The 22,431-nt window shown below is 39.1% G+C and overlaps 1 protein-coding gene across 6 annotated transcripts in view; it reads left to right on the top strand.

Annotated features, from left to right (window-relative positions):
- The window catches only part of MATCAP2 (microtubule associated tyrosine carboxypeptidase 2), a gene marked incomplete at its 5' end in the record, with an annotated part of 94,568 nt that extends 76,072 nt beyond the window's left edge, over positions 1-18,496 (top strand). For 5 of the 6 annotated variants that reach the window (XM_079931086.1, XM_079931085.1, XM_079931083.1 and 2 more), the window contains 2 exons: positions 9,372-9,469; positions 12,745-18,496. In XM_079931086.1, coding sequence (XP_079787212.1) covers positions 9,372-9,469; positions 12,745-12,906 — 260 coding nt within the window. In that variant the 3' untranslated portion in view covers positions 12,907-18,496. The remainder of the gene's footprint in view (positions 1-9,371; positions 9,470-12,744) is intronic. The other variant, XM_079931084.1, reaches the window with a different exon arrangement.
- Between the last annotated feature and the right edge of the window lie 3,935 nt (positions 18,497-22,431).

Genomic DNA, 22,431 nt, shown 5'->3' with positions numbered 1-22,431 from the left:
ATAAGAGTTTTATAGTGTCTTGTCTTACATTTAGGTCTCTAATCCATTATGAGTATTTTTCTGTATGGTGTTAGGGAGTGTACTAATTTCGTTCTTTTACATGTAGCTGTCCAGTTTTCCCAGCACCACTTATTGAAAAGGCTGTCTTTTCTCCACTGTATATCCTTGCTTCCTTTGACATAGATTAGTTGGCCATAGGTCCGTAGGTTATATCTGGGCTTTCAATCTTGTTCCATTGATCTATGTTTCTGTTTTTGTGCCAGTACCATATTGTCTTGCTTACTGTAGCTTTGTAGTATAGTCTGAAGTCAGGGAGTCTGATTCCTCCAGCTCCGTTTTCTTCCCTCAAGACTGCTTTGGCTATTCAGGGTCTTTTGTGTCTCCATACAAATTTTAAGATTTTTTGTTCTAGTTCCGTAAAAAAGGCCATTGGTAATTTGATAGGGATTGCATTGAATCTGTAGATTGCTTTGGGTAGTATAGTCATTTTCACAATGTTGATTCTTCCAATCCATGAACATGGTATATCTCTTCATCTGTTGGTATCATCTTTAATTTCTTTCATCAGTGTCTTATAGTTTTCTGCATACGGGTCTTTTGTCTCCCTAGGTAGGTTTATTCCTAGGTATTTTATTCTTTTTGCTGCAGTGGTAAATGGGAGAGTTTCCTTAATTTCTCTTTCAGATTTTGCATCATTAGTGTTTAGGAATTCAAGAGATTTCTGTGCATTAATTTTGTATCCTTCAACTTTACCAAATTCATTGATTAGCTCTAGTAGTTTTCTGGTGGCATCTTTAGGATTCTCTCTGTGTATTATGTCATCTGCAAACAGTGACAATTTTCCTTCTTCTTTTCCAATTTGTATTCCTTTTATTTCTTTTTCTTCTCTGATTGCCGTGGCTAGGACTTCCAAAACTATGTTGAATAATAGTGGTGAGAGTAGACATCCTTGTCTTTTTCCTGATCTTAGAGTAAATGCTTTCAGTTTTTCACCATTGAGAATGACGTTGGCTGTGGGTTGGTCATATATGGCTTTTATTATGTTGAGGTAGGTTCCCTCTATGCCCACTTTCTGGAGAGTTTTTATCATAAATCGTTGTTGAAATTTGTCAAAAGCTTTTTCTGCATCTGTTGAGATGATCATATAGTTTTTCTTCTTCAATTTGTTAATATGGTGTAACACATTTATTGATTTGCTTATACTGAAGAATCCTTGCATCCCTGGGATAAATCCAACTTGATCATGGTGTATGATCCTTTTAATTTGTTGTTGGATTCTGTTTGGTAGTATTTTGTGGAGGATTTTTGAATCTATATTCATCAGTGATATTAGTCTGTAATTTTCTTTTTTTGTAGTATCTTTGTCTGGTTTTGATATCAGGGTGATGGTGGCCTCATACAATGAGTTTGGGAGTGTTCCTTCCTCTGCAATTTTTTGGAAGAGTTTGAGAAGGATGGGTGTTAGCTATTCTCTAAATGTTTGATAGAATTCACGTGTGAAGCCATCTGCTCCTGGACTTTTGTTTGTTGGAAGATTTTTGATCACAGTTTCAATTTCATTACTTGTGATTGGTCTGTTCATATTTTCTACTTCTTCCTGGTTCAGTCTTGGAAGCTTATACCTTTCTAAAAATTTGTCCATTTCTTCCAGGTTATCCATTTTATTGGCATACAGTTGCTTGTAGTAGTCTCTTAGGATGCTTTGTATTTCTGTGGTGTCTGTTGTAACTTCTCCTTTTTCATTTCTAATTTTATTGAGTCCTCTCCCTCTTTTTCTTGATGAGCCTGGCTAATGGTTTATCAATTAGTCTGACTTTGGTTTATTTTCTCACAGAACCAGCTTTTAGTTTTATTGATCTTTGCTATTGTTTTCTTTGTTTCTATTTTATTTATTTCTGCTCTGATAATTATGATTTCTTCTGCTAACTTTGGGTTTTGTTTGTTCTTCCTTCTCTAGTTCTTTTAGGTGTAAGATTAGATTGTTAATTTGAGATTTTTCTTGTTTCTTGAGGTAGGCTTCTATAGCTATAAACTTCCCTCTTAGAACTGCTTTTGGTGCATCCCATAGGTTTTGGATCGTTGTGTTTTCATTGTCATTTGTCTCTAGGTATTTTTTGATTTCCTCTTTGATTTCTTCAGTGATCTCTTGGTTATTTAGTAACGTATTGTTTAGCCTCCATGTTTTTGTGTTGTTTATGTTTTTTTCCCTATAATTGTTTTCTAATCTCATAGCGTTGTGGTCAGAAAAGATACTTTATATGCTTTCAGTTTTCTTAAATTTACTGAGGTTTGCTTTGTGACCCAAGATGTGATCTATCCTGTAGAATGTTCCATGCACACTTGAGAAGAAAGTGTAATCTGCTGTTTTTGGATGGAATGTCCTATAAATATCAGTTAACTCTATCTGGTCTATTGTGTCATTTAAAGCTTCTGTTTCCTTATTTATTTTCATTTTGGATGCTCTGTCCATTGATGTAAATGAGGTGTTAAAGTCCCCCACTATTATTGTCAGTTTCCTCTTTTATAGCTGTTAGCAGTGGCCTTATGTATTGAGGTGCTCCTGTGTTTGGTGCATGTATGTTTATAATTGTTATATCTTCTTCCTGGATTGATTCCTTGATCATTATGTAGTGTTCTTCCTTGTCTCTTGTAACATTCTTTATTTTAAAGTCTATTTTATCTTTAAGTGAGATAAGTGATACCAGTATTGCTACTCCAGCTTTCTTTTGATTTCCATTTGCAGGGAATATCTTTTTTCATCCCCTCACTTTCAGTCTGTGTGTGTTCCTAGGTCTGAAGTGGGTCTCTTGTAGACAGCATATATATGGTTCTTGTCTTTCTATCCATCCAGCAAGCCTGTGTCTTTTGGTTGGAGCATTTAATCCATTCACGTTTAAAGTAATTATCTATATGTATGTTCTTATGACCATTTTCTTAATTGTTTTGGGTTTGTTTTTCTAGGTTCTTTTCTTCTCTTGTGTTTCCCACTTAGAGAAGTTCCTTTAGCATTTGTTGTAGAGCTGGTTTGGTGGTGCTGAATTCTCTTAGCTTTTGCTTGTCTGTAAAGCTTTTGATTTCTCCATCGAATCTGAATGAGATCCTTGCCAGGTAGAGTAATCTTGGTTGTAGTTTCTTCCCTTTCATTACTTTAAGTATATCATGCCACTTCCTTCTGGCTTGTAGAGTTTCTGCTGAGAAATGAGCTGTTAACCTTATGGGAGTTCCGTTGTATGTTATTTGTCGTTTTTCCCTTCTGCTTTCAATAATTTTTGTTTGTCTTTAATTTTTTCCAATTTGATTACTATGTGTCTTGGTGTGTTTCTCCTTGGGTTTCTCCTGTATGGGACTCTGTGCTTCCTGGACTTGGGTGGCTATTTCCTTTCCCATGTTAGGGAAGTTTTCGACTATAAAATCTTCAAATATTTTCTCTGGTCCTTTCTCTCTTGTCCTTCTGGGACCCCTATAATGTGAATGTTGTTGCATTTAATGTTGTCCCAGAGGTCTCTTAGGCTGTCTTCATTTCTTTTTTCTTTATTCTCTTCTGCAACAGTGAATTCAACCATTCTGTCTTCCGGGTCACTTATCCGTTCTTCTGCCTCAGTTATTCTGCTGTTGATTCTTGTTAGTGTAGTCTTCATTTCAGTTATTGTATTGTTCATCTCTGTTTGTTTGTTCTTTAATTCTTCTAGATCTTTGTTAAACATTTCTTGCATGTTCTTGATCTTTACTTCCACTCTTTTTCCGAGGTCCTGGATCATCTTCACTTTCATTCTGGAAGCTTCTTTTTCTGGAAGTTTGCCTATCTCCACTTCATTTAGTAGGTTTTCTGGGGTTTTTATCTTGTTCCTTCATCTGATACATAACTCTCTGCCTTTTTATCTTGTCTGTCTTTCTGTGAATGTGGTTTTTGTTCCACAGGCTGCAAGATTGTAGTTCTTCTTGCTTCTGCTGTCTGCCCTCTTGGTCCTGTAGGTTTTTACCTTGGTCCTTCGTCTGTAACATATTTTTTTGGTTGCCTCATTTTTTTTGATGGGTGGGGCTGTATTCCTGTCTTACTGGTTGTTTGGCCTGATATGTGCAGCACTGGAAGTTGAAGGCAGTTGGGTAGAGCTGTGTCTTGGTGCTGAGATGAGGACCTCTGCAAGACCTCACTCCAATTATTATTCCCTGGGGTCTGAGGTTCTCTGTTAATACAGCAGCTTGGACTCAGCACTCCCACCACAGGAGCTCAGGCCCAACCCCCAGCCTGGGAACCAGTATATCCCACAAGCTGCTCGGTTTGGCACAAGAAAAGAAAGGGAAAGAAACGGAGCAGTAGAATAACAGAATAAAAAGTAAAATACAGTTAGTAAAATAAAAAGTATATCAGGAATAATTAAAATATAAGTGAAACAACTGCAACAAGGTAAAACAGCACCACAATAAAAAAAAGAAAAAGAAAAAGAAAGCTGGGGGCACAAGCCAAAAGTTGCAGAACAACAACAAGGTATAAAGAATAAAATAAAATTAGAAAAATTAAAAATTAGAAAAATATCGATATAGATGAAAGAACAACAAGGTAAAGCCGAACCACAACCTAAAAAGAAAGGCTAGAAAAGGCCTTGGCTGTGGGGGGCAGTGTGGGGTGGTGGGGCTCAGGCTCAGGACCTGCTCAGCCGCGAAAGGCAGCACATCTGGAGGGGGGCCTTGGAGTGTGGGTTCAGAGGTAAGGTCATGGTTGGGGGCGTGGAGGCAGGGTGTAGGCCCAGCGCAGTTGGAGGGTGTCTTGGAGGGCAGAGGATGAGGCCTGGGAACCTCACTTGGGCCTCCCTGGGACCCTAGTGGGCAGGGGAAATGCTGACCCTGTTCCCTTCTGATAATCCACTCTCCCAAGTGTCTCCCCCATCCCTGTTGATCCCCTAACCATGGGTGGGCCCCTCTGGGCATGGGAACCCCTTGCCTCCCCCAGCCACCCCACAGGGGCACTGGTCTGTCTCGCCTCCACTTATCCTCCCCCCTTCCTCCTCCCCATGTCCTACCCAGTTGCTCATGGGTTCTTCCCATCCCCTTAGGTGTCCGTGGTCCCCCACCAGTGCCTGGCAGGTGCCCTAGTTGTGCAGAGATGCAAACTCCACATCCTCCTAGTCCACCATCTTGACTTCACCCCACAGTCTTTATTTTAAAGTCTATTTAGTCTCATATGAGTATTATTATTCCAGCTTTCTTTTGATTTCCATTTGCATGGAATACCTTTTTCCATTCTCTCACTTTCAGTCTGTGTGTGTCTCTAGATCTGAAGTGAGTCTTCTGTAGGAGCGTATATATGGTTCTTGTTTTTGTATCCACTCAGCTCCTCTGTCTTTTGGTTGGAGCATTTAGTCCATTTACATTTAAGGTAATTATTGATATGTATGTTCTTACTGCCATTTTGTTAATTGTTTGGGGTTTGTTTTTATAGGTCTTTTTCCCCCCTTTTGTTCTCATCTCCTGTGATTTGATGACTATCTTTAGTGTTATGTTTGGATTCTTTTTTCTTTTTTTGTGTGTATATCTATTATAGGTGTTTGTTTTGAGGTTACCGTGAGCTTTTTATGTAGCAGTCTGTGTGTGTGTGTGTGTGTGTGTGTCTGTGTCTGTGTGTGTCTGTGTATGTATGATTTAAGTTGCTGAGCTCTTAATTTCAAATGCATTTTAAAAATCTTACATTTGTACTCTCCTTCCTTCATGATTGCTGTTTTTCATGTCATATTTTACATCTGATTGTTTTGTGTATCCCTTAACTGCTCATTGTGGTTATAGATTATTTGACTACTTTTGTCTTTTTATCACCCTACTAGCTTTGTGTGTGGATGATTTCCTACATTTTCTGTATGTTTGCCTTTGTTGATCATTTTGATTTTATAATTTTCTTGTTTTTAGTTGTGGCCTTTTTCATCAGGAGAAGTTCCTTTAACATTGGTTATAAAGTTGGTTTGATGGTGCTGGACTCTTAGCTTTTGCTTATCTGTAAAGCTTTTGATCTCTCCATCAAATCTGAATGAGAGCCTTCCTGGGTAGATTATTCTTGGTGGTAGGTTTTTCCCTTTCATCACTTTAAATACATATTTCTACTCCATTCTGGCCTTCAGTTTCTGCTGAAAAATCAGCCAATAACTTAATGGGAATTCTGTTGTATGCTATTTGTTGCTTTTCCCTTGCTGCTTTTAGTATTCTCTTTATATTTAATGTTTGTCATTTTAATTAGTGTGTCTTGGTTTCTCTTTGGGTTAATCCTGTATGGGACTCTGTACTTTCTGGCCTTGAGTGACTGTTCCTTTCCCAGGTTAGGGAAGTTTTCACCTGTTATGTTTTCAGTCTCTCTCTCTCTCTGTCTCTGTCTCTCTCGTCCTTGTGGGACCCCTACAGTGTGAATATTAGTGTGCTTGGTATTGTCCTACAGGGCTCTTAAACTGTCCTAATTTCTTTTCATTCTTTTTTCTTTTCAGTAGCAGTGCTTTCCACTACTCTATCTTCAGCTCACTGACCTGTTCCTCTGTATCATTTAGTCTAATGTTGATTCCTTCTATTGTATTTTTCATTTCAGTTATATTCTATATCTCTGGTTGGTTGTTCTTTATATTTTCTAGCTCTTTGTTAAAAACTTCTGACTTCTTGCTCTGTACGTCCATTCTTTTCCCAAGTTCTTTCATCATCTTTACAGTCCTTACTCTGAACTCTTTCTCAGGTAGATTGCCTATCTCCACTTCACTTAGTTGTTCTTCTGGGGTTTTATCTTTTGTTCTTCTGGGGTTTTATCTTGTTTCCTCGTCTGGAACATGTTTCTTTGTGGCCTCATTTTATCTAAGTTGCTATTTTTATGTATGTAGTAGGTTAGTTATGTTTCTGTACCTTGAAGAAGCAGTCTCCTGTAGGAGATGTCTTATGCATCCCACTGTGCACTCCCCTCTCGTCACCCATGCTATATGCTCTATAGTTTCCCCCTAAGAGGGCTGCATTGGTCCTTCAGTTTTGGTGAGCTGTGTGGGTGGTCTGGTAGGCTTGGTTGGCCCCTAGCCCAGTTGGTTGCCAGGCACCTGCCTTCTGCAGATGCTGCTGGTTAGTGGGACCTGGTCACAAGGTAGCAGATTACAAAACCTCAGGGTCCCCAGGCCTAGTGCTGGCTCACTGGTGGACAGAATCAGGGTCCATAAGACTCCAGGGCTGTTGCCCTACCACTGGTGGGTGAAGCCAGGTTCCAGGGTTAGTGTTGGACTAGTGGCAGGCAGAGCTGGGTCCCAGAGTCTGACAACAGGGCCCAGGAATTTCAGAGCTGTTGTCAGATTGCTGAGCAGGAGGTGGAGGGATCCTGACACAGTTGGGTATGGGGTCCGAGGTGTCCCAAAGCTTGTGTTGGCCTGCTGGTAGACAGAGCTAGGGCTTGGGTGAATCCTGGGGTCTGCCCGCTGGTGGGCAGCATCAGGATACAGGAGATCCTGGGGCTCTATCAGGCCCCCTGGTGGATAAAGCTGGGTCATGGGGATAGTGCAGGCCCATTGGCTAGCTGAGCTGTGTCCTGGGGCCTCTGGCTTCAGGGCCTACATTCTCAGAACTGGTTTTGGACCATTGGTGGGTTGGCTGGTTCATGACACAGCTGGCTATGGGGCCTGGGGTGTCCCAAAGGTTGCGTTGGCCCACTGGTAAGTGCGGCCTGATCCTGGGGTAATGTCTAAGGGGCCCAAGTTGTCTCAGAGCTTTTATTGTCCCCCTGGTGGTTGGAGGACCAGCAAATCGTGGGACTGGTGCCAACTGCTGGTGGCTGGGCTGGGTCCTGGCATAGCATGCAGTGGTTGTTCTGGGGCTGGTGTCTGTCTACTGGTAGGTGGGGTTATATTTCCACCCAGCTAATTGCTTGATCTGAGGTGATCCAGTACTTGTTCCTATAGGTTGGTGAGTAGGGATAGGGCTGGGGCTGGGTCCCATGGCTAGTAAGCTAGAGGGAGGATTCCAAAATGGTGCCTTGCAGCGCCAGTTTCAATGTGGTAGAATTAACTCCCAAAAATGGTTGCCACCAGTGCCTGTGTCCCCAGGGGAACTCCATTTGCCTCCTTCCTCTCTGGGAGACTCTTCAAGATCACCAGTAGGTCTGACCCAGGCTCTGTTCAAATTACTGCTGCTTCCCTGTGTCCCAGAGCATGTGAAATTTTGTGTGCACCCTTTAAGAGTAGGGTCTTTCTTTTCCACAGCCCTCTGGGTCTCCCGAAAGTAAGTTCCTCTGACCTTCAAAACCAAACGTTCTGGGGTCTCGTCTTCCCAGCACAGGACCCCTGGGCTGGGGAGCTTGATGTGGGTCTCTTACCTCTTGCTCCTTCTGGAGAACCTCTATACTTACAATTATCTTCCCATTCGTAGGTCTCTCACCTCAGGATCTGGGTCTTGACTATACTGCAGTTTCTCCCCTCCTACCCATCTAGTTGTGGTTCCTTCTTTATATCTTTAGTTATAGAAATCTTTTCTGGTAGGTTCCAGTCTTTCTCACTCGCAGTTGCTCTGTAAATAGTTGTAATTTTGGTGTGTGCCCATGAGAGGAGGTGAGCTCGGCCCTCTTAGTCCACTGTCTTGGGAACTCATCAACAATAATTTCTTATTGTATGACTCTCCATTTGGTAGAATTCTAGTCCATTTAATTCTAGAGCAAAATTTTTAAAAATTTACATAAGTTATGTCATGATGGGAGAAAGGTTTTCTTTGTAAGCAGAATACCATTTTTTATCTAAGCACAGATCTATGAGCTATTCCTAATTTTCATGTCTATTTCATATTTTTTCATATGCTTTAAAATCCAGTTCTAATTCTCATTTTTATAGGGAGGAATAGTATCAAAATCACCTAAACTTTAATGGGGTAAAGGGTATTATTTCTTATAAAAAACCCAGGAATTTCTGAAACCCCATGTCTCCACATTGGCCCCTTTTGAAACTTAACTACTCTACAACTATCCTCTCCCAGCCCTCCCCACCCAAATGCCTTCAGTTAATCATGGAAGTTAAGCTTATGATCAAATGGTAGAGGTGAGGATGGGATAATTTTTTTTAACATCTTTATTGGAATATAATTGCTTTACAATGTTGTGTTAGTTTCTGCTCTGTGTTTCTTTAGGGAAAAATGCTATTTTAATTATGGGGAGTGGGGAGCCAGGGAGAAGGAATTCTTAAAGGGAAGCTACTAGGCTGTAATTATTGTGGTACTTCTTAAGACCTTACATTTTATGTTATGATTATAGTTAAATTTCTAATTTGCCCTACTTATTTTTTAAGTACAGGACTGACTCCTACAGTAAAGTGAATGGGCTGGTATTTAGTTACTTAATAATTTTTTTAAACATCAGAAAGTAAACACTGTTCTGGTTCCTCCAGGGTGTTTCAGTAAAGACCAGGTATACTTGGATGGTATCCTGCAAATCCTCCGATATAGAGAGACCATTGACTTTCATCTACTTACGGCCCTGGGGAAGGTGAGTGAAACCAATGGCACAGAGTCTGCAAACGTATCAGGTCAACACTTCCTCCAGCTCATTTCATGATTAAATAAGACTCAAGTTGAAACTGTTTTTATTTTATTGTTGGAGTAGTTTTCCTTTATGTGATAACAGGAGGGAAGAAATGAGGTTCTGTCACAGAACCAAATTACAATATTCCTTTGTGGACAATAAGAGATAAAGAAGAGAATAGGAAATTTGGGAATATATTATTAGTTTTTATATGCATATTTTCCTAAAGCATTTTAAAGTAAGCTGCAGGTATAACTCTACTCCCCTTCATACTTCAGTATGTATCTCCCAAGAATAAGGATATTCTGACATGACCATATGTTTTCTAAAGAAATTTATCATTGATTCCATATAATATCTAAAAAAAAGTCTATTTTATATTCCCCAGATCATCTCCAAAATGTCCTTTGTAGCTCTTTTTCATGACCCAGGATCCAGTCAAGATTTATGCCTTGCATTCGCTTATCATCTTTAATCTCTTAATTTATAACAGTCCCCCTCACCATAGTCTTTTTTTATGACATTTTTAAGAATCCAGGAAAATTTCCTTGAGAATTCCTAGAATCTGGACTATCAGATTGTTTCCTTGTAATTAGCTTTAGGTTAAACATTTTTGCCAAGAATACTAAAGTGAGTCATGCATTTTTCAGTGCATCACATTAGAGAGATATTTTGTCCCAGTATTGGTGATACTGTGTATAATCACCTGGGTTAGTTACTGCCAGATCTCTCCATTATAATGGTACCTTTCCTCCATTAATAAGTAATTTGTGGGATGATACCTTCAAATGTACCATTGTCTAATAGCCTTTCCAGAAATGATTTTAACATCAATTGATGATTTTTGCCCAAATCAGTTACTACACTGGTGGTAGCAAAATAGAGATCTTTGAATTCTGTTACATTTCCCTCCACTTTTTTATTCAGCTCTTCCAATGGCTACTCCTGTGGTTTTTAAAACATGTCTACATGTTTTCAAGCAAAGTAAAATATTCTGGGCTCACCTTACACTTTTCCTACCCAAATCTGAGATTAGATGTTTCTCTAAGGAAGTCTTGATTCTTTTTAGTGGGAAATGGTATTTAGAAAACAAGACTTGAGCATGAGGTGTGCACATCACTACTCGAGTGCTGATGCTTCTAGACCTTGTCAATGAGCATATCATAGATTTGTTTTAAATCATAAGGGTATTCCCCATTCCATATATGTATCTCTTTTCTTAAAATGAGAACCTTATTTCCCAACATCAGTATATTTACGCATTCTCTCCTTATAATAAACTTAGAGTGGTTTAAGATAAATTACAAAACCATGCCAATATCAACACCAAACCTATTTCCTATAACCTATTACACTTAATGATATACTCAATTTTAACTGAAATGTAAATAAAACTTAATATGAACATGATTTATTTAAAGCCTTCCTACTGAACCAGGAAGAGTGTTGATCAGAAGATAATAGTTCTTAAAGCCAGCTATGGTTTGGAATTTAAAAGTTGAAAGATAAGTTTAGGGGTGAAACTTTAAGTTCTATAAATTAATATAATGTTTATGAAAGACTGGCTTCTTAAGTGAATGAAAGAGATGTGAAATTTTTAAAAAATACTTAAATTCTCTTGCTTTTATTTTGATATTTTTAACACAAAATATTATTTTATTTCTCCAATTAAATAGAAAAAGGAATTTAATGTATAATTGTGCTGATTTTCCTAACTTAATAATATAGTATTTACATTCTAATTATTTTCTTATTTATTTATTTTGGCTGCACTGGGTCTTAATTGCAGCACGTGGGATCTTCATTGTGGCATGCGGGCTTCTTAGTTGCAGCATGCATGCAGGATCTAGTTCCCCAACCAGGGATCGAACCTGGGCCTCCTGCATTGGGAGCATGGAGTCTTACCCACTGGACCACCAGAGAAGTCCCAATTCTTATATTTAGATTTAGGCAGGAGATTTGTTTAGGTTCAGTCTTTCACACACATATATTAAGTTTAGTTGTTTAATTTCTAGACACACTGTAGATCCAAGATAGATTGTTAAATCAAATACTGACTAGATTTTTAAAAATATAGTCATGGTCATTTCTCCAAAGAAGATATACAGACTGCCAACAAACACATGAAAGAATGCTCAACATCACTAATCATTAGAGAAATGCAAATCAAAACTACAATGAGATATCATCTCACACCAGTCAGAATGGCCATCATCAAAAAATCTAGAAACAATAAATGCTGGAGAGGGTGTGGAGAAAAGGGAACCCTCTTGCACTGTTGGTGGGAATGTAAATTGATACAGCCACTATGGAGAACAGTATGGAGGTTCCTTAAAAAACTACAAATAGAACTACCATATGACCCAGCAATCCCACTACTGGGCATATACCCTGAGAAAACCATAATTCAAAAAGAGTCATGTACCAAAATGTTCATTGCAGCACTATTTACAATAGCCTGGAGATGGAAACAATCTAAGTGTCCACTGACAGATGAATGGATAAAGAAGATGTGGCACATATATACAATGGAATATTACTCAGCCATAAAAAGAAACGAAATTGAGCTATTCGTAATGAGGTGGATAGACCTAGAGTCTGTCATACAGAGTGAAGTAAGTCAGAAAAAGAGAGACAAATACTGAATGCTGACAGATATATATGGAATTTAAGAAAAAAAATGTCATGAAGAACCTAGGGGTAAGACAGGAGTAAAGACACAGACCTACTAGAGAATGGACTTGAAGATATATGGGGAGGGGGAAGGGTAAGCTGTGACAAAGCGAGAGAGAGGCATGGACATATATACACTATCAAACGTACGGTAGATAGCTAGTGGGAAGCAGCCGCATAGCACAGGGAGATCAGCTCAGTGCTTTGTGACCGCCTGGAGGGGTGGGATAGGGAGGGTGGGAGGGAGGGAGACGCAAGAGGGAAGAGAGATGGGAAAATATGTATATATATAACTGATTCATTTTGTTGTAAAGCAGAAACTAACACACCATTGTAAAGCAATTATACTCCAATAAAGATGTTAAAAATACATATATAGTCATGGTATGAAGGGGCAGATAAATACGTTCTTATTTAACACAGTAAATTTTGTCATTTTCCAGGTATTAGGGAGTAATTTCAAAAACAGTCTACGTAAAGTTTCACTTAAGACCAAAGGAAGAAATTACTCTTCAAAATTTAACTGGTAGTCACATTTAAAAAGTAACCCATCTTCCTTTTTTCAGGTCTCTTATGAAGATGTGGATCGCTTAAAAGGATTGGCAGTTACTGAAAACATGAGGGTCCCTCACTTTCTGCAGGACCATGGCCGATATATGGAACACTTAGAGAAGATCATGGAAGTGAATGAACTCACTGACAGGGAACTGAAAGATCTTATATATTAATCAGCATTCTTGCAAACATAGCTAAGCTATACCTCTATGTATATTACCAATTAGGTGCAGTTAGCACCAGCAGATTTATAAAAGAAGAATGACTGTTTACATGAGTTTTCTGAAGAATGGTCTGCAGTATTCAGCTGAATATTTAGGTTAAGAACAAATTTTAAACTGTTTCCCTAAAATGTTTCTATAGGCTACAGGGGAAAGTTACTCCTGTTTTCATCTGAATCTCAACAGAGTCAGATGAAAATACTGCTGATGGGTGTTTTTGAGGAATCTTGGTCAAATTGAGTGATAAACTTCTGCCTGAGAACCAAGACCAGCTCTTACTAGAGATGGAATTCCTGTGTTGTTCAAACTCCAAGGTAATATTTTATTTAATAAATAATGGTAATTATTCTCCTTTGAAAAATTAGTCTGTGTTATGCTCCCAAAAGCTAGAAAATAAGAAATTTAAGGTTTCTTATTTTCTTATATGTTAAGTAATGTTAAAGGGAGGGAAAAAGCAATTTGAAAAGTTTTCATAGTTCTTTATTTTCACATTATTGTTTCACCTTATTAGCTTATAGGAACTAAAATAGAAGATTACCATATTTTGTCCAGTTATCCCTTAACTAAATTTGTTTTTCATCTGCTGAAACATACTGGACACCTTCAAAATTTTAACCAAGTTTTAGGGTCTTTGCTTCCCAAGTCTCAGAGGTTTCTCTACATAAATCAAAATAGTTGGGGGAGAGAGAAGCTACTTACCTTTTTTATTAAATGGAGCAATGAGCAGGGGATATATCATGTAGGAGCTGGATGTTGACTGGGTAGCATCTACAGTAAGCTTGACTATATACTCTGAGAAACAGAATTTCTGGGCATTGCCATTTGATAAACTGGCTTTGTGATACTGGCTCAGTATTTTATCAAAATCTTTGACTTCATCAAGCCAATAATGACATACTTTGAATTTCAAGAATATGAATTCTGTTTTACTACATTTCTCCTGCTAAAAGCTTATATCTAGCTTTGTAATTTATCAATTTCAATATATACTTGGATAGGTATAATAGGTATACTTGGGATCAAGTAGTTTTTCAAACTTAATCTGAAAGAATACTGCTGTAAACACCCCATTCAAAATTGCTACTGTAATTTCTACCCAAAGTCTATCTGAGAGTTTACCTCAATTCAGACTTAAATATGGTGCTAACACTGGTAGATGTATACTGCAAAGTCTGGTTCACATTCACATTTTAGAAACTCTTTTGCAGACAAGGTTATGGGATTTTTCTCTTTCACATATCTGGAAGGGCGCCTCAAAGAATGATATACTCCAGCAAACATGATATACTCTAATTGGCACCTGGTAGTTCTTGCAAAGCCACGCATTTCACCTTTGGCAGTAGCAGGCAAGGCCCTTTAGAGTACTGAAGGTGCCCATACCTGTGTCATGCTGGCTGGAGTGTGACCTGCACTGGGGGCACAGTGCACCAACACTAACCAGACACCAGAAAACCACTCTTGTCCTCTCAAGCATTATTTCTTTGTAGCAGAGTCATCCAGTTTTAGCTTTGTGTAGTGTTTTCTGACTTCATCTTCAGACTTATCAAAGGTAACTGTGAAAACAATGTCTTAGTGCTGGAGTTGAAGTACAGACAGAAATGGCAATATTTATGTCCTGTGACTTAAGGTCAAATGATTATAAATTCAGCATTTGTAGGCAATAACACTGCTAATCTTATGTTATGGTTTAAATATAAAGGAAAATCACAGCAGCCTTAATTTCCTATTGGTAGGATTGTTTGTAGTGGTTGTAGTCCCTGAATTTTAAAATGGATAGATATTACATGATCTGAAAAAGGAAACACTTTCTTGCCTTACTGCTTTGGTATAAGGACAAAAAATACGAGCACTATCCAGACCAAAAAAAAAGACCTTAAATCTCACATTAAGATATTTCAAAGGTTAGCAATGAACCAAAAGTAGTTTAAGATTAGCAGAAATACTTTACTTAAAGAGCTCTAAGCTTTAAAAGTTGAGATTGAAGATTTAATGTTTATTCTTTTTCTTGAAATAGCATTAAGGTCAGTTTTCTCTAAAATGAAAGTTTTTATAAATAGAAAATTACAGCAGCAGTACTTAGGAGAATAGTTGAAGATCATACTCGTTTTAATTAGAATAGTCATTTACTATAGGCTATTGATCATTAGGATTTCATCAATTTTTTCCACTGAAATTCTAACATATAGTTGTATCAAATACAAATTCTAATAAACTGTTTGTTAGGTTTTCACACCAGACAGTTTCAAAGAAAAATAGTCTGCAAACATAAATCCATAGTCTTCATCTCTTTATATTTTCAATCTTTGAGCATTTTGTGTCTAGCTGTAATAGAAATAAATAGCACTGAGGTTCTTAAATGAACTATTTGGATATATATGCATGCAAACTTCTGTTCTTTTAAAACCTAATTATATTTTTATTGTGGTATTTCTGGGTTTTTTATTGTAATTATTGAAAATATCATCAATCATGTTTGTCTTCTAGTATTCTTATTTATAGAGAAATATATTTGCCACACTCTACCTTTCCCCTAATTAGTTCCCCTAATTAGCATATACTCCCATGGGGCATAGGGAAAAGGAGAGAGGGAAAATTCTGTCTTAATTTACTACCCTGTTTGTTTATTGAATAAACTTTTATGCAGAACCAACTGAGGAGCAGAATCTGTGCTGAGTGTCAGAGGTCCTCTGATGAAGACAAGAAATGTTCCACAGTCCAGTGAGGAAGAGTGGCACACACCCAGGTTACAGCACTGCCAGTACCATACCCAAAAAGTGTTACCAAAAGAATGTAAACCATAGTAAATGGGCCTGTTCATGTGTTTGAAGCACAGAGACAAAGATCACTTGCAAAGTAGTGAGTATTTACAGTATTTTATTACCACTCTTTGCGAGGCTTGTTTGGAACCTGAGCAACTTTAGCCTAGGGGAAGGAGTAGACCAAGAATACAGTTGCTTGGGTCATCACAGGCCCTGAGGAGATCCTTTGAGCCCTTCAGCAGATGCGCAAGGGAGTCAGCACTTTATCCTTAAGTGTCTTGGTCTTTGAATTCAAACCTTTATGGCACTTGTGAAAACCTTGTCACTGGCTATGTCAGTTCACTCTGATTCTAGTGGCTAAAGGAATTAATATCTTGAAACTGCCAGGATGAGAAATACCAGTGTTCGTTAGCTAGCTTTAAGAATATGTGGAATTTCAAGTATGCAGAGGGAAAAGCACATGAAGAGAAAGCAAGAGGGCAGCCATCTGCAAGCCAAGGAGAGAGGCCCCGAACAGATCCTTCCCTTATGGTTCTCAGGAAAAATCAAGCTTTCCAACACCTTGATCTTGAACTTCTAGCCTTCAGAACTGAAAAGAATTGTACCTAAAAGAGGACGAAGCAAAGAGCAGAAATCTGACCACTAAGAGATTACTGAGCATTCATTTCTTCCCAGCTATCCAGTTATCCTAACAAAAGATGACCAGCTTCAGAAGTGACATCAGCATGGCTGAAAAAGCTTCCCCTCATTTGTGTCCTCCACCCACAGCAATTTGGTATCCATATACAGACAGAAATGACCTGGTGGGAGCTTAGGGATCCAACACCAAGCAACTTCGTAGGAATCGCCAGGCAACCTGGTAGGAATCTTTCCTGCCCATGCATTGGCTTATAGGCATACAGACCTAGGTCCTGGCATGGACCCTGCAGTGGCCTGCGAACCAGCTCCAGGCCCTCTCGGCTGCAGTGTGGAAACCCTTGGAAAGTACTATCTTAGACAATCACCCACAGACAAGAGCACCTTTGTGAAAGTCTGGGTTTCCAGTGAAGAATTTTCAGCACATTTTTGGAGCAATAAATGAGTTTAGATGCTTTGAAGAGGAACAGTTTGATTTTATCCTCATTATCCTTCCCTCAAGGTGGCACAGTTCAGGGCCAAGAGAGACCTTCTCAGCCCGTGACTTCTCCTGGAGGGGAAAATGCAAGTGACTGAGTACCCAGCTTCTCCAACTATGTGGGAAGCCACCAAAGAGGCCCATTTCTCTCTTGCCTCATCCAGACTACTGAATCTTGAGCTGCATGATGAGGGGGTGGGAAGGTGCTAGGAGAATAGCAGATAGGACTCTTGGAGGGCATTAAAGAGTCACAGAGCCTACTAACTCACAGTCCCATCAAGAAGCTAGCCCACATGGCACTGGGGACACCTTACCTGTGGGTCTCCCTGACCAGCCCATGGGAACCAGTAGTGCTCCATGTGCCTCACCCACACACATCCCCCACCCTGCGGCTTCCTGTCTCACTCCTGATAGCATCAAGAGCAAGCTTTGGCAGACGGCTAGTGAACATGCAAAAAAAGCCCAACTGAATCTGCAGGCCCAAGGGAGACCACAAATGTGAGCTTTAGCCCCACACTTGGGAAAGCAGAAGGGAGGTCGTCAGCACCTAACCTTTTGCATTGCAGACTCAAGAGAAGATATACAAGCTTAAGGATTCTGCCATAAGAGGCCAAGAAGTGTGGAGCAGGCTTACCCATAGCTGATCTGAGGAAGCCTCAGAATCTCTAGCAGGGATGACTAAAGTTAGTTCTCTGCTGAAGCAGTTAGTAAAGACTAGAGGAAGCAACTGCTATTTCAGATACAAAGACAACAAAGCAAAACTTAAGAAAACATGACACTACCAAAGGATTATGATAATCCAGTAATTGATTCCAAAGACATGGAGATCTGTGATTTACCTGATAAAGAATGAAAAATAACTGTTTAAGGAAGCTCAGTGAGCTACAAGAATAGACAATTTGATGAAATCAAGAAATACCTGAATAAAATGAGCAGTTTAACAAAAATCATAAAGGACCAAACAGAAATTCTGAAGTAGAAAAATACAGTGAATGAAATGAAAAATATAGTAGCATCAATATCAGAATGTGTCAATCAGAAGAAAGAATCTGTGAGGTAGAAGATGGGAGCTTTGAGATTATTCAGTCAGAGGAAAACAAAAAACAATGGAAAAGAATAATGAAAGCCTATGTGATCTATGGGATACAATCAAAAGAAACAACTTGCAAATTATTAGAGTTTCAGAGGGAGAAGGGGGCAGACAGCTTATTAAAGAAATAATGGCTGAGAACTTCCCAAATCTGAGGGAAAATCTGGATATCCAAGTTCATAAGGTAACCAAACTCAAAGAGATCCTCTTCAAGACATGCTATAATAAAACTATAAAAGACAAAGAGAATCTTAAAAGCAGCAAGAGAAAAGAAGCTTGTAACTTAAAAGGGACCCTCCATACTGTTATTAGCAGATTTCTCAGTGAAAACCTTACAGGCCAGGAGGCAGTGGGGTGATATATTCAAAGTGCTGAGAGAAAACTGCCAACCAAGAATACTCTGGCAAAGTTTTCCATCAGAAATGAAGGAGAGATAAAGACTTGCCCACACAGACTAAAGCTGAGAGAGTTCATTACCACTGGATCTGCCTTCCAAGAGGTGCTTCCAAGCACAATCTCAAAAGGATGTTTTTGATAAGTTGATTTTAGAGCTCTATTAGAAAATACATGAAAATGTTAAAAGCATATATATCCTTAACCCAACAATTCCACAGTAAGTACACACACACACACACTATCACACACTTATTCATCATATATATGTTGCACACATATGCAAAAATATATGTACACATAAATCTGTGCAAAGATATGTATCTTTGCACTGCAACATTGTGGTAAAAATAGAGTGGAAGCAAGCTTAAAATTCATTAGCAAGGAACTAGTTAGATGACATATTTATATGTTAAAACTATATAGCCTATTTAAAAATAGAGTAGGCCTGTACATATTGATTTAGATTCTACATCATTGTAGAACAATTTCCAAAATCTATTGTTAAGTAAAAAGCATGTTTCAGAATGGTGTTTGAAGTCAGTTTCTATTTGATTTTTTAAAAGGGTGGGGGGACGGTATGTGTATGTACATGTACACTTGTATAGTCACAGAACATCTCTGGTAGGCTACATGAGATACAGGTAAGAGTGGTGACATTGAAGGACTAGGAGTCAGGAGTAAGAAGGAAACTCACTTTTACTCCATACTATTTTTATTTGACTTTACTATATGCACATATGGTCTTTAAATCTTTCTTGCATTTTTGAGTTCATGTTTATTGTTTTATTCAGTGTGTTAGCAGAATTCTAGATTTAATCACTGCATTTTGAAATTTTTAAAATTTCATATTAATAAATGCAATAAAATGATACAAATTCTCCTTCCCACCTGTGGCTCCCATCCCTGTTCTCTCCCACCAGAGATAACTACTATTTTCAGTTTCTTATAAAACTTATCAGTTTGTGCATACACAGGCAAACACAAATATATGTATATATATCTCCTCCTCATCCTTCATCATTTTTTACAACAGTAGATTACTACTGTATAAATGATTCTGCATGCACTGCTATTTCCAGTTAGTTACATACCTTAGAACCAAAATCACAAGCCAAGAAAAAAAACTGGACATTTTTTAAATTAAATACTCTTGAAGGAGGAGACAAGATGGCAGAGTAGAAGGACTTGAATTCACCTCCTATCACAAAAACACCAAAATCACAACTAACTGATGAACAACCATAGACGAAAAAACTGGAACCTACCAAAAAAGGTACTCTACGTCCAAAGACAAAACCACAATGAGATGGTAGGAGGGGCACTTTTGTGATACCAAATCCCATACCTGCCAGGTAGGCGACACACAGGAAAATAATTATATCACGGGGCTCTCCCACAGGACTGAGAGTTCTGAGCCCCACCCTGGGGTCTGGCATCAGGAGGAGGAGCTCACAGAGCATTTGGCTTTGAAGGCCAGCAGGGCTTGAGTGCAGGAGCTCCACAGGACTGAGGGAAACAGAGACTGCACTCTTGGGGAGCACACACACACAAGGTATCATGAGCACTGGGAACCACCGCAAAGTAGTGACTCCATAGCAGCCTGGGCCAGACCCACCTGCAGGTCTTGGAGAGTCTCCTGGGGAGGCAGGAGTCAGCTGCGGCTCACTGTGGGGGTAAAGACACTGGTGGTGGAGGCCCCAGGGAGTATTCATCAGTGTGAGCTCTCCCAGAGGTTGCCATTTTGGCAGTGAGACCTGGCCCTACCCAACAGCCTGTAGGCTTCAGTGCTGGGCCACCTCAGGTCAAACAACCAACAGAGTGGGAACACAGCCCCACCTATAGCAGGCAGCCTGTCTAAAGTCATGAGTCCACAGCTGCCTCTAAACACACCCCCTTGAAGTGGCCCTGCCCACCAGAGGTACAAGACCCAGCTCCACCCACCAGTCCCTCCCACCAGGAAGCCTGCACAAACCCCCAGAACAACCTCACCCACGAGGGGACAGGCAGCAGAAGCAAGAGGAACTACAAACCTGTAGCCTGAGATGGAGACCACAAACAAAAGTTCAACAAAATGAGATGGCAAAGAAATATGGTCCAGATGAAGGAACAGTGTAAAACCCCAGAAACAACTAGGTGACGTGGAGATAGGCAATCTGCCTGAATAAGAATTCAGAGTAATGATAGTAAAGTTGATCCAAGATCTTAGAGAAAGAGTGGAAGCACAGACTGAGAAGATACAAGAAATGTTTAACAAAGAGCTAGAAGATTTAAAGAACAAACAGGTGAACAATACAATAACTGAAATGAAAAATACACTAGAAGGAATTAATAGCAAAATAAATGAGGCAGAAGAATAAGTGAACTGGAAGACAGATTGGTGGAAATCACTGCTGTGGAACAGAATAAAGAATGAAAAGAAAGGACAGTCTAAGAGACCACTGAGACAACATTAAACACACCAACATTCACATTATAGGGGTCCCAGAAAGAGAAGAGAGAGAGAAAGGGCCTGAGAAAATATTTGAAGAGATAGTAACTTAAAAACTTCCCTAACATGGGAAAGGAAACAAGTCCAGGAAGTGCAGAGAGTCCCTTACAGGATAAACCCAAGGAGGAACATGCCAAGACACACATTAATCAAAATGATAAAAATTAATGGCAAAGAGAAAATATTAAAAGCAACAAGGGAACAGCAATAAAAGCATACCAGGGAGTCCCCATATGGTTATCAGCTGATTTTTCAGCAGAAACTGCAGGCCAGATGGGAGTGGCATGATATATTTAAAGTGATGAAGGGGAAAACCTACAACCAAGAATATCCAGCAAGGCTCTAGTTCATATTTGACAGAGAAATCAAAAGCTTTACAGACAAGCAAAAGCTGAGAGAATTCAGCACCACCAAACCAGCCTTACAACAAATGCTAAAGGAACTTCTCTAGGCAGAAAAGAACAGGCCACAGCGGACTTCCCTGATGGTGCAGTGGTTAGGAATCCTCCTGCCAATGCAGGGGACACTAGTTCAATGCCTGGTCCAGGAAGATCGCACATGCTGTGGACCAACTAAGCCCGTGTGCCACAACTACTGAGCCTGTGTGCCACAACTACTGAAGACTAGGTGCCTACAGCCTGTGCACCGCAATGAAGAGTAGCCCCTGCTCGCCACAACTAGAGAAAGCCCATATGCAGCAACAAAGACCCAATGCAGCAAAAAATAAAAAGAAAAGGCCACAACTAGAAACAAAATTATGAATGGTAAAGCTCACCAGTAAAAGTAAGCATACATATTTGTCCACACACAAATATATCAAAACCAGCAATCGTGGGTAGAGGAGAATAAAAATGCGGGATATTGGAAATGCATTTGAAATTAAAAGGCCAGCAACTTAAAACAATCTTCTTTATATATAGGCTGCTACATCTCATGGTAACCACAAACCAGAAACCAACAGTAGATACACACACAAAAAAGAAAAAGCTATCCAAACACAACACTGAAGATAGTCATCAAATCACAAGAGAATGAAAGAGGAAGGGAAGAAAAAAGACCTACAAAAACAAACCCAAGACAATTAACAAAATTGCAGTAAAAACATACATATTGATAAATTACCTCAAATGTAAATAGATTAAATGCTCCAACCAAAAGACACAGTGGCTGAATGGATACACCCACTTCAGATCTAGAGACACATACAGATGAAAGTGAGGGGATGGAAAAAAGTATTCCATGTAAATGGAAATCAAAAGAAAGCTGGAGTAGCAATACTCATATCAGACAAAATAGACTTTAAAATAAAGACTGTTACAAGAGACAAAGAAGGACACTACATAACGATCAAGGGACCAATCCAAGAAGAAGATGTAACAATTGTAAATATATATGCAGGCAACACAGGAGCAACTCAATACATAAGGCAAATGTTAACAGACATTAAAGGAAAAAATTCACAGTAAGAGAATAATAGTGGGGGACTTCAGCATCCCACTTACATCAATGGACAGATCACCCAGACAGAAAATCCAAAAGGAAAAAAAGGCCTTAAATGACACATTAGACCAGATGAATGTAATTGATATTTATAGAACGTTTCATCCAAAAGCAGCAGAATACACATTCT

This window comes from Stenella coeruleoalba (assembly GCF_951394435.1).
Source record: "Stenella coeruleoalba genome assembly, chromosome: 9".
Taxonomy (NCBI): domain Eukaryota; kingdom Metazoa; phylum Chordata; class Mammalia; order Artiodactyla; family Delphinidae; genus Stenella; species Stenella coeruleoalba.
Note: the sequence above shows the minus strand (reverse complement) of the source record. Positions and strands in the feature narration are given on the sequence as shown.